This window comes from Anolis sagrei, chromosome 8 (assembly GCF_037176765.1).
Source record: "Anolis sagrei isolate rAnoSag1 chromosome 8, rAnoSag1.mat, whole genome shotgun sequence".
Taxonomy (NCBI): domain Eukaryota; kingdom Metazoa; phylum Chordata; class Lepidosauria; order Squamata; family Dactyloidae; genus Anolis; species Anolis sagrei.
In genome coordinates this window covers 2,051,985-2,065,237 of record NC_090028.1, presented here as the reverse complement: position 1 = coordinate 2,065,237, position 13,253 = coordinate 2,051,985, and the positions used below count along the sequence as shown (strand labels likewise).

General features: G+C 44.2%; 1 protein-coding gene and 1 pseudogene across 1 annotated transcript in view; both read left to right on the top strand.

Annotated features, from left to right (window-relative positions):
* The window catches only part of LOC132783127 (zinc finger protein 135-like), a 32,069-nt gene extending 27,841 nt beyond the window's left edge, over positions 1–4,228 (top strand). Inside the window, exon 2 of the mRNA XM_067470940.1 lies at positions 2,778–4,228. Coding sequence (XP_067327041.1) covers positions 2,898–4,118 — 1,221 coding nt within the window. The 5' untranslated portion in view covers positions 2,778–2,897 and the 3' untranslated portion in view covers positions 4,119–4,228. The remainder of the gene's footprint in view (positions 1–2,777) is intronic.
* Positions 4,229–12,200: 7,972 nt separating this feature from the next.
* LOC132768285 (zinc finger protein 850-like) overlaps positions 12,201–13,253 on the top strand; it is a 43,244-nt pseudogene continuing 42,191 nt past the window's right edge.

The following is a 13,253-nucleotide window of genomic DNA, read 5'->3' as shown; positions in this document are numbered from 1 at the left end:
TATAGACGATCACCCTGACCTTTAGAACCAGGAGGGAGATTAACTCCTTCCAAACCTTTTTGCAGCATCACCTCCCAGCTAATCACGATCCTATATTACCCAACCCCAAACTGCCAGGCATTCTGTAGACCAGGGGTCCTCAAACTAAGGCCCGGGGGCCAGATACGGCCCTCCAAGGTCATTTACCCGGCCCTCGCTCAGGGTCAACCTAAGTCTGAAATGACAACAACAATCCTATCTCATCAGCCAAAAGCAGGCCCACACTTCCCATTGAAATACTAATAAGTTTATATTTGTTAAAATTGTTCTTCATTTTAATTATTGTATTGTTTTTAAGTGTTTTTTGCACTTAAATAAGATATGTGCAGTGAGCATAGCAATTCATTCATGCTTTTTTCAAATTATAATCCGGCCCTCCAACAGTTTGAGAGACTGAGATCTGGCCCTCTGTTTAAAAAGTTTAAAGATCCTCCTCAGATCTCTGCCCTCCCAACAAACCTCTAGAGTAGCCCCAAGACATTGTTGAACTACATTTGATTCATTGGGAGATGTGTGTTTTTTTAGTGTGTGTTTTTAAAGCTGTGATCGTGTTTGTAAAGCTGCCTACATGTGTAGAGTTAACAGACCACAGAGGTTTAGATTATCCAGAAAGGACAGCAGAAATGTTTTCCTGCTTCCTCTGCTTCATCACAGCCAACTCCCCAGTGAACCAAGGAGACGGTGTGTCGCTACGCAACGAGAGGGGGCATTCGGGAGGTTTTGTTGTTCATTCATTCAAGTCTATCACCCTGACCATCTTGCTATTGTAGCAATCGACCAGAGTGTCAACATGATCGCCAGGTTCCATGGCAGGAAGAGCCCCAAGATTCCTCAGGAATCCTTCCGGATCCATCAGTCTCCTGGGGCGGATCATCTTAGTTGATCCTCAACCCCTGCGAAGGTTTGTGGTCACAGTAAATCTAAAGCTGATCAGATGATGGTCAGACCATGACAATGGAAATTTATTTTGTTCTTCCACTCTGACCATTCCACTGTCCGCTACAAAACCAGGTCGAGTGTATGACCAGCCTGATGGGTGGGCCCAGATATGACTTGTGATAGCTCCATGGTCGTCATCGAGACCATAAAGTCCTGAGCTGCCCCTGTTCTCAGCATGAATGTTGAAATCTCCCAGCACAATCAAGCGCTGGGAAACCAAGGCCGAATTGGAGACCACCTCTGCTAGCTCAAGGTAGAGAAACCGCTGAGTCGCGGGGTGGGCGGTACACCAGCAGAATCCCCAAGCTGTCACGGTTTCCCACCCTCAGGTGAACACACTCGAACCTGGGAGATTGCAGAACAGAACATCCGATCACGGCGATGGACTGCTGAAAGACTACTGCATATAAATATTATATATGTATATACAATATATTATATTATATATTATATTATATTATATTATATTATATTACATTACATTATATTATATTATTAGCATATCACAGGAGACAAGGTGGAACTGTCCGCTGGCCCCCTCTCTCTTCACGCTGGCCCAGAGCAGCAGTTGGTGTGGGGGGGGGGGGGAGGGCCCTCCAACTGATGACATATACAGGAGACGAGGAGCTGACTTCCCTGGATCTAGACACTGGACTCCTATTGGGGCCGTTGGCTTTTTTGCCGCCACATCACATTTTTGGTTCATGTTTAACTTGTTGTCCACGAGGACTCCAATTTGAGCATTATTAGATTGAGTCTTTTATAGGAGTATTCTGCTGATGTACTCCCAAAGTTGGAAATGAATGATAGACCTCTTCCATCCTGGCTCCATCTCAGTTTCCTAGCCAGATGTTGACTCTTCTTGATTGTTGGTAGCCTTGTGTTGATTTCCTTCTTAACATTGAAAACATTTGTCTTATCACTGTCCAGTTTTTATCACAGTTTTCTTTTCAGTTCTTATTAGCGACTTTTAATTACAATCCAGCAGGCAGGTGATTAGAAATTGCAGGCCTTAATATTTTAATGGTGTTTCTCTGACCAGGGGAAAAGTTACAATTTTTCACCCTTTAGCAGACCTTTAACTGGCAGCTGGGGGAGAAATATCTCTGGACGAGGCATGTTTTTAATAATGTTTTGTTGAAGGCTTTCATGGCCGGAATCACTGGGTTGCTGTTCATTTCGTGGCCTGTCTGGCCATGTTCCAGCAGCATTCTCTCCTGGAGTTTCCGCTGCATCTGTGGCTAATGGCACCTTCAGAGGTTCTCTTGGCAGCGAAGAAAATGGAGTAATATTCCTGTGGAATAATATCCAGGGTGGGAGAAAGAACGCTTGTCTGTTTGAAGCAAGGGTGAATGTTGCAATGAGCAAGCTTGCATTAGCATTGGAGTAGCCATGAAGTCTGCAGAGTCAATCAGTGAGGATATCTGCAGAGAGGCAGCCTGGCCTCTGTTGCCTGGAGGCACCCTCTGTTTGGGAGGTGTTAACTGGCACCTGATTGCTTGCTGTTTGGAGTTCTCCTGTTTCTGAGTGCTGGACACAGAATCTTATTTGAAAACGCAGGAATGCTGGGCCATTCACACCTGCTTCAAGCAGACAAGGGTTCTTTCTCCCACCCTGGACATTCCACAGGGATAGAGACACTCCACTTGCTTCGTCCAACAGAACCTCTGAAGACCCTGATGTTTGCATTTCTGGGTGTTTCCATTTTCAACATGACCCATAAAGGGAAAGGGGGAAATCGTGGAGGTCAAGAAAGATTCTTGTCTTCATTTTTAATCTTTTGCTTCTTTCTTAACCAGGAAAATGAAGATTCAATGGAGCTACCCCTTCGATGTAGCAAGGTGATGGACTTGCTGAAATCTTGACCTACAGATAAGGAGGGGAAAAAGAAGACAGTATTGCAATCAAACACCCGGATCATGGCTGACATGAAGGAGAAAGCATTTATGTGGCTGGAATGTGGGAAGAGTTTCACTTGGAGGGGTGATCTGAAGCAACATCAAAGGATTCACATGGAGGAGAAACCCTATACATGCCTGGAGTGTGGGAAGAGCTTCACTAAGAGTGGTAGTCTACGTTCACATGAAAGGATCCACACTGGGGAGAAACCATATACATGCCTGGAGTGTGGAAAGAGCTTTGCTCATACTTCAGATCTACATAAACATCAAAGGACTCACACCGGGGAGAAACCCTATAACTGCCTGGAGTGTGGAAAGAGTTTCACTGAGAGTGGAAGTCTACGTACACATCAAAGAATTCACACTGGGGAGAAACCCTATTCATGCCTGGAGTGTGGGCAGAGCTTTGCTCATAGTTCAGATCTACATAAACATCAAAGGACTCACACTGGGGAGAAACCCTATACATGCCTGGAGTGTGGGCAGAGCTTTACTCAGAGTGGAAATCTACGTACACATCAAAGGATTCACACTGGGGAGAAACCCTATTCATGCCTGGAGTGTGGGCAGAACTTCACTGATAGTTCAAGACTACGTACACATCAAAGGATTCACACTGGGGAGAAAACCTATACATGCCTGGAGTGTGGGCAGAGCTTCGCTCAGAGTGGAAGTCTACGTTCACATCAAAGGACTCACACTGGGGAGAAACCCTATACATGCCTGGAGTGTGGAAAGAGCTTTGCTCATAGTTCAGATCTACATAAACATCAAAGGATTCACACTGGGGAAAAACCCTATACATGCCTGGAGTGTGGGCAGAGCTTCACTGAGAGTGGAAGTCTACGTTCACATCAAAGGATTCATACTGGGGAAAAACCCTATACATGCCTGGAGTGTGGGCAGAGCTTCACTACGAGTGGAAGTCTACATTCACATCAAAGGATTCACACTGGGGAGAAACCCTATACATGCCTGGAGTGTGGAAAGAGCTTCACTGAGAGTGGAAATCTACATTCACATCAAAGGATTCACACTGGGGAGAAACCCTATAAATGCCTGGAGTGTGGAAAGAGCTTCACTGAGAGTGGAAATCTACGTTCACATCAAAGGATTCATACTGGGGAGAAACCCTATACATGCCTGGAGTGTGGAAAGAGCTTCACTGAGAGTGGAAATCTACGTTCACATCAAAGGATTCACACTGGGGAGAAACCCTATAAATGCCTGGAGTGTTGATAGAGCTTCACTCGGAGTGGAAATCTATGTTCAAAACAAAGCACTCACACTGGGGAAAATCCCTATACATATCTGGAGTGTGGAAAGAGCTTCATTCACATCAAAGGACTCACACTACAGAGAAACCATATACATGCCTGGAGTGTGGACAGAGCTCTACTGAGAGTAGAAGTCTACGTTCACATCAAAGGATTCACACAGGGGAGAAACCCTATACATGCCTGGAGTGTGGACAGAGCTTCACTCAGAGTTTAGGTCTACATTCACGTCAAAGGACTTAGACCTGGAGAGAAACCCTATAAACACATTGTGTGTGAAAAAAGCTTCTCTGGGAGTTGAAATCTATATAGACATAGAATTCACATTGGAGAGAACAGCGGTGTTTGACTCCAAAGAGAGTTTCCCAGATAGAGCTTTCCAGACTTTTCATGTTGGTGAAACTCTTTTTAGAAATACATCCTTTTGTGACACAGTAATTTAGTTTAACTAGCAAGCCAGAGGTTAAACCACCCCATATAAGACTTTCAATATATAATATTAATGGAGAGAGAGAGATGTTTCAATAGAGAGAGAGCAGACTGAGAGATAGCTTTTATCCCGGAGCTGTAACTATACAAGACTCCGCAGTTTTGCATTCATGTTGCATTGGGGGCTGGGTGGGGGTGGTTGGGGTGTGGAGGGACGGGTGTGTTGGTTTTGTGATGTGTGCTAAGGAAAGCATTGGATTTTGTTTTGCCGTGTACAACGACAATAAAGTTACTCTATAATTCCATTCTATATAATCTTTACTGTATAAAACAATTATTCGGTATTGTTGAAGGCTTTCATGGCCAGAATCACTTGGGTTGCCGTGAGATTTTTGGGCTGTATGGCCATGTTCTGGTAACATTCTCTCCTGACATTTTTTCAGAGGTCTGTTGGAAGTGAGACTAGTGTGTGTGTGTGTATATATCCCTGTGGAATAATGTCCAGGGTGGGAGAAAGAACTCTTGCCTGTTGGAAGCAAGTGTGAATGTTGAAATTAGCAAGCTTGATGAGCATTGAGTGGCCATGAAGCTGCCAAATCACCATCCTGAGCTGAGGCTGTTTCTGTAGATCTGATTTTAGGAGGGCTGCCGTTATTTCTTCCTTTGTTTATGTTCCATTATATGTCGTATATTTCCGATCGGATGCCCAGTGTATCTGGCTTTGACAAATCCGTATCAGTCTGTTTGTATTAATTTAAGGTAAAGATAAAGGTTTTCCCTGATATTAAATCCAGTCGTGTCCGCCTCTGGGACTCTGGTGCTCATCTCCATTTCTAAGCTGAAGAGCTGGCGTTCTCTGCAGACACCTCCAATGTCATGTGGCCACCGGCATGACTGCATGGAGCACCGTTACCTTCCCGCCGAAGCAGGATATACCTGTTAGGCTGGGAAAAGCCTAGAAAAATAGGCCCAGAAAGTTCAGCAGCCATTTTGGAAAGGGTGCTGGGGGGAATCCATTTTAGTTACTCATTTCCTGAAGGGGGCATGTTTAGAAAGAGCAGCTTTGGAGGGAAATAAGGGACGACTATAATTGGCTGAGTTAAAGTGGGCGGAACCTAACTTGGCAAAAAAAAAATGACTTTAAGAGATAGTTTTGAAAACCCTGTCAGGAGATTGAACCTGGTTGTCAAAGGGAGAAGGTGTTAGGAGTTTGGAGTGGTGTAGAGGGTTAGTGAGAAAGGCCTGAGATTGGTCAATTGGCTAGCAGAGATAGCTAGTGAGAAGATTACAGCTATTTGGGAAGGAAAGCTGGGGAGTGGAGAGACAGATCCCAAAAGACAAGGACAGTCTGTGTGGAGGAGTTAGAAATTACTGTCAGAGAAGCAATCCTACCTCTGAGGATGCTTGCCATAGATGCAGGCGAAACGTCAGGAGAAATGCCTCTAGAACATGGCCCTATAGCCCGAGAAAAAACCCACAAGAACCTAGTGATTGCAGCCATGAAAGCCTTCGACAATCCTGTCAGTATTTCTGTGGAGGGAGAGAGAAGTGTTTCCGGTGTAACTAAGTCTGAACTGCTTAACATAACCACACACTTTTAAGTCAGTTTGTTGAAACCAACTAAGCTTAATTACCTAATTTGTTCAAGTTCTTTCAAATAAATTTCATTGTTTTGTTGTTCACAACAACTGCCTCACGTGTGCCTCTGTGGGTGAAGTTTTAAGAGCAGTTTCCTGTAGCAAACAGGAGACTAATGGCAGCAGAGTAGATTTTAAAGAATCTTTAGTGTTACCTCAGAAACACAAGACTGAGGACTAAATCCAACACAGTCTTGCCTAAGAATACGTCCAGGAAGCCAAGGGCTTATCAGCGCTTCTAAATTGGTGGGTGCCAGAGGGCTTTCAAAAAGGGTTTTCGGCCAGAAGAAAGTTCCAGCTTTCCTTACCGCTTTTGATTTGGGGCTTTTAATCACAGAAGCCTAATTCCAATCTTAGTGGTGTTCTGCTTTTTGGATTATTTTTATTCCCAAATAAAGCCTCTTCTCAAATCCTTTATATTTTGTTTTGTAGTTGTTGGGATTCTAAATCCAGTCATTTTTAGAGAAACCCTGAGGTAAATTTTTGACAGAAACCACCAAAAAAAATTACCTCAGAGAGCTACAACAGGCACCATTTTGAAAGCAATCAGATTATTATAGAACCACCTAAGGGGAAAAAGAATGTGACTGAGGAAGGGGAAAGAGAGGAAATGGTTGGAGAAATGGGGGAAACTGAGGTACAAATACAGGAGGGCAGTCCAGAACAAATAACTATCTCCTTGGAAATACAGAAACTGAAAATTCAAATGGAGATTGAGAAAATGTGAATTGCAGCTGAGGCTGAACAACGTGAGAGGCGTGAGGAAAGAATGTTTGAACTTCGTTTAAGGGAAACAGAGGGAACACCCAGAACTAACCTAACGTTAACACCACTGACCCAATGGCTCTGAAACACTTCCCGCATTATCAAAAAGGGGATTTTGTTGAATCTTTCCTGGAAAGTTTTGAGAGAACCTGCCATGATTTTCAAGTGACAGAATCCTGAGTGATGGCAGATTTAAGGCCGTTAATCTGTGGTGAATTAAGTGAGATTGACGCAGATTTGAGGGATAAGGTGTTCAAGGAAAGAGTGAAACTGAGGTTGATATCGAGCTGCTTTTAGGAGGATCTCCCCAGCCGAGGAGATCCTGAGGACTGCACCAAAGAGAGTCCTTGAACATTGGTGAGGCCAGCAAAGCCAATTTCAGCAGCAAAAATATTTAAAATAATAAATCCTCACCAAAGCGGAAGAAGCTGGGACCGAGGTGTCTTTATTAGCGATTCAGCTGAGATCGGATGCATTGTAGGAATAGTTCCACTACAAGCATAGCAATACAGAATTTTACTGGCATTTTTATAGAGAAAATACAGGTTTGAAAGTTTCAAAACTCCCTCCCTCTTTGGCTCCTTAGCAAATCCGGGAGAGGGAGGCAGGACGGAAGAGGGGCATTGTTTTGTCCAGCAAAGGTTGATTTCATTAAGAAAGGTTTTCCTGCCCTTGATGGGTCTGGTGAGGGAAAACAAACAGGATCAGGGCAGGGGACCTCGGGGGGGATCAACCCTGCCCTTTGTGATTCAATCAAAGTGTCCAGATAAACTTCCTTGCCTGCCGGACAAAGCAAACAAGAGGAAGTTTCAGCTTGCTATTGTCCATGCAGAGGTGAAATAATCAAATAAGAAAGGGAGGTGGTGGTTCTCCCTCAAGCATTTCAACAGTCCTGGGTCACATTTTCTAGGGCAAAAGGCAAAGGGGAAAGGCAACATTTCATAGCAAGATACATACATTCAGATCATAAGCATTTCATAGCAACAAAACCCCATCTTTGTCCCACATTCCAAGTATATTTAATAAGAGAATTAATTTTCATGAAGAAGCCTGAAGTCCAATGTTTTAAAAGGTCTTTGAGGAGAGTTCATGAGGGAGATAGTATGTACTGAAGTCCAAGACATGCAGGCAGAGTGTCCATGATCATTGGGAAGGCTGGCAGGTGAAACCCCAGATGTGCTGCAACTGATTCACGCCTTTGGAAACTACAATTCTCACAAAGGGCAGAAGTCCCAAGATCCAGCCATTTCCCAAAAGCCTCGTGGGGTCCTTGTTGTTGTCAGTGCCTTGGCAATGTGACCAAGACTTAACCCTTGTTGTGTAGTCTGGTGCCCTTGCCCTTTGCAGAACTATAAGTCACTATCCCTTATTTTGGGGAGGGGGGTGCTCGATGTGAAGATCCCTTACCTTGCCAGCCAGGGTGGCAGGGCCTAGGAAGAGACAGGCTAGGTAGTTTCAGCTTAGAAGGCCTGGCAGAGAGCTGCAGGAGCCATCTTAGTTTAGGGAAAAGCTCCAGTTCAGAGAGGGGGAGTGGCCTAGGCCTGAGCCAGCCCTGAAACAGCCAGGATTGGTTTGTAAAAGGGGGGCGGAGTTAGACTGTTGGAGGGAAAGAGAGAAGCTTATTTTGTCAGTTCAGTTCAGTTCTGGTTGATGTTAGAGTGGGAGCAAGATTATAGAAGGCTTTTAGGAGTTCCTGTTAGGAATAGGCAGCTTACCTGTAGTTTGCACAGCAAAGTAGGCTGTGGCAGACTGGTTACAGCTATTTTAGAGAAGAAATAGCTGGGTTGTGGATAGGAACTGTAACAAAGATAGAACCATTCTCTCATGCAACCGTTACGCTTTTAAGAACAAGAACACTTCAATTGTAACAGCCAAGCTTATTAACCTGCATTCACTTTCATTCTGTAACTTTTATTCAATAAACCTTTCTTGTTATTTTTGAAACTCAAGCCTGAGTCATGTGCCATTTGTGGATTTAGTCCCTTTTCTTTTTAATTCAACATCATCTGTTTTCCTATAAAGAAGCCCTTTTAAAAGTCACAGTACATGGTGTTTTAAACAACCTTTTTAACATCTTTAAATAGCTAGAGGGTTCCTGTTCATTTATACTTATGGTGGCAGCGAAGGTTTAAATAAAGAGACGTCCCCTCAAGTGGCATCTAGGTGCCAAAGTGGTGTGAATTCCTTATTAAAGGAGGGATAGTGGTGGGATCTGTTTGCCCCTGTCCAGTCATATTGTTTGGCCATAAAGACTGCCTTTATGATTAGGGGTAGATGGTGGGATTGATCGCATTGCCATCTGCCTGGTTATTATAATTGGTGTGGCAGTGGTGGGATTGCTTTACCCCCTGCCCAAAGAGCATAAAGGAGTTTTACTTTTTATACTTGACATCAAGGTTTAGTTTGATGGCAGAACAGAGTAGGAAGACTTTCAGGGAGGTGAAGCGGAAGGCTAGGGAGACCTATTCGCAAATGGGCGGTAGGCTAGAGAAAGCCTTGGACAGATGGCTAGAAGGGAGCGAGACAACCACGTTTGAGGAGCTCAGGCACTTAGTCTGCTTGGAAAGGTTTCATAAACTAATTCCAGTCCAAATGCCTTGGTTTGTCAAAGAAAAGAGAATCAAAAAGGTGGCAGACCCGGCCGCATGGCTTGAGGAACTGGAGGGAGACTGGGACAGTAGTCATTCCCCACTGGTTGCCAAGAGGCTGAGAGAGAGGGTCTCGAAGGGAATGTTTGACACGGGAAGTCAAAATCCTGTCAGAGGGAAGCCATTGCTGTTAATGCCACAAGAAAAATTCTGTGCTATAATCGTCATCAGGAGGGACACATAAGATCCGCCTGCCCAAAGTTAACCAGCCACAAAAAGCCAGCAACACCACCAGAGTCAGTGAATGTGGTAACACAAGTAAAACCGCCAAGTGAGAGGCACACTCCACAGGAAGAACCTGTCAGAGTAATGAGAGTTTGGAGTGTAGGGAAAGGAGTAAATAAGGATTATTTGGAGGTGGTGAAGGGTCAACGTTGTTACTAGGAGCCAGAGCGAAATGGAGGGAAAATCTGAGGCCAATGTTGCCACAGGAATGGCTTCGAGGTCGCAAACAGAAAATGGCGCCGAGATTCCTTTTCAGTTAGATTTCAGTCATGCTGAACAGTTTGAGTTAGCCCGACAAAGTGGCACCAGAAAGTGTGAAACCCAACGGCGACACGCACACCTGGCCGCGGACCTTATTTTAGGCTGCCATCCATGGGTTCGGAGTCACTTTTCTAAATCCACAAGTGTCATGAGGGTCCAGTGTGCCAAATGTGGTCCAATTCCATTGTTGGTGAGGGTCACATGCTCTTTGATTGCAGGTGAACTCTAAATCCCAGTAGCTAGGTGAACTATAAATCCCAGTCAATTCCCCTCCCCCAAATTCCACCAGTATTCAAATTAGGGCATATCGGGTATGTGTGCCAAGGTTGGTCCAGATCCATCCTTGTTTGGAATCACACTGCTCTCTGCATGCAGGTGAACTATAACTCCCCTAAATGAAGGTTAGTCCTCCCCCCCCCCCCCCCCAAAACCACTCCAGTGTTTTCTGCTGGTCATGGAGGTTCTGTGTGCCAAGTTTGGCCCACATCTATCGCCAGTGGGATTTACAGTACTGTTTGATTGCAAGTGAACTATAAATCCCAGCAACTACACCTCCCAGTAGGCAAAGTCAATTTCCCCCAAGCCCCGCCAGTATTCAAATTAGTCCATATGGGGTCTAGACCCATTGTCGTTTGGGTTCTCAGTGCTCTCTGGGTGTAGGTGAACTACAGCTCCCACAAATCAAGGACACGTTGTCATTGGTGGGTTTGTCTTTGGAAGTGGGAGCCCATAGGGCAGGGGTTCTCAGCCTGTGGGTCCCCAGGTGTTCGGTCATCTAGTCCAACTCTCTTTACTCTGCCAGGCAGGGAAAGCACAATCAAAGCCCTCTCAACAGATGCCCACCCAGCCTTTCCATAACAACAACAATAATAACAACAATGGAATCCAAGAGTTCGAAAGGACCCCCAAAGGCCATCTAGTCCTTCCCCCTTCCGCCAGGCAAGAAAGGTGGCCACTCAGCCTCCGCTTCATAGTAATAATAGAGAAGGACCCCCAAAGGCCATCTAGTCCTTCCCCCTTCCGCCAGGCAAGAAAGGTGGCCACTCAGCCTCCGCTTCATAGTAATAATAGAGAAGGACCCCCAAAGGCCATCTAGTCCGACCTGCTTTTGCCTTCATGCAGGGAAAACACAATACAAGCTGTCCCAACAGATGTCCACTCAGCCTCTGCTTAATAATAATAATAATAATAATAATAATAATAATAATAATGATAGGGAAGGGACCTCCAAAGGCCATCTAGTCCAACCCGCTTCTGCCTTCATGCAGGGAAAACACAATACAAGCTGTCCCAACAGATGTCCACCCAGCCTCTGCTTAATAATAATAATAATAATAATAATAATGATAGGGAAGGGACCTCCAAAGGCCATCTAGTCCAACCCGCTTCTGCCTTCATGCAGGGAAAACACAATACAAGCCCTCCCAACAGATGTCCACCCAGCCTCTGCTTAATAATAATAATAATAATAATAATGATAGGGAAGGGACCTCCAAAGGCCATCTAGTCCAACCCGCTTCTGCCTTCATGCAGGGAAAACACAATACAAGCCCTCCCAACGGATGTCCACTCAGACTCCACTTAATAATAATAATAATAATAATAATAACAGGGAAGGGCCCCCCAAAGGCCATCTAGTCCGACCTGCTTCTGCCTCCATGAAGGAAGGTGACCATCCAAGCCTCTCCAACAGATGACCATCCAGCCTCTGCTTAACACCCTCCAAGTGGCTGGCCCTGAAAGCATCAGCACACAATCTGAATGAGGATTATTGTATTATGATTCCCCTCCTACTCTTCTGAGTGTGTTTCTCCCCCATGGTGGCTCTCCTGCAGGAGACTCCGAGCGGAGGAACAGGAAAGCAGCACAAGGCCATTTCAATGAGGATGATGGAGAGGGAGGGAAGGAAGGAAGGGCCGCTTCCCCTTTAAACATGCAAATGAGCTCCGCGGGAGGGCGGGGCGAGGCTGGGCTGGGCGGAGACGGACAAGCAGGCAGCCTCCCGGGCCGCCAATCGGGTGCGCGCTCGCTCAGGGAGGGAGGAGTGACGTCACGGCAGGCTCCGCCTCTTCCGGCGCAGCCACCATTTCCGGAAGGAAGAGGCAGGAGCAGCTGAGGTGGAGCCTTCTTTCCTTCTCTCTCTCCTCTTCCCTATTTCCCCATTAGGAACATAGATCAATATGGCAGGGACTCTAAAGACTATTATATATATATATATATAAATATGGGAGACACTAATATTAAATATTCAATTAAATATGTTAAATATTAAATAATAGGCTTAATTGTATATAATATATATATATATATATAATTAAATATATAATATTATATATAATATAATTATAATAAACATAATACAAAATATATCTATAATTTATAATTACACACACATAATATATATATATTATAAAATATATAATTATATATATATATGGAGCCCCCGGTGGCGCAGTGGGTTAAAGCACTGAGCTGCTGAGCTTGTTGATCAAAAGGTCGCAGGTTCGATTCTGGGGAGCAGCGTGAGCTTCCGCTGTCAGCCCTAGCTTCTGCCAACCTAGCAGTTCGAAAACATACAAATGTGAGTAGACCAATAGGTATTGCTCCGGCAGGAAGGTAACAGCGCTCCATGCAGTCATGCCGGCCACATGACCTTGGAGGTGTCTACGGACAACGCCGGCTCTTCGGCTTAGAAATGGAGATGAGCACCACACCCCAGAGTCAGACATGACTGGACTTAAGGTCAGGGGACAACCTTTACCTTTATATATTTATATATATATATAATTTACTTTTTAAAAAGGAGCAAAATAAGGAAGAGGAGTATAACATTATATATAATATATTGTGGAATAATGTTATACTCCTCTTCCTTATTTTCCTCCTTTTTAAAAAGTAAAAAATAAATTATTATTATTATTATTAAATAGATTAATATGTCGGACACTCTAATGATGACTAAAAATATTGTAAACAAAAATAATATAATATGGGAGACAGTAATATTGAATACAATATTTAAAATAATCCTTTATTTATAGTATCATAAGTAATATGTTTAAAAATATATTAACATGCTAGACACTCTAATGATGACTAAAGATATAAATAATAAAAAAAATGAATATGGGT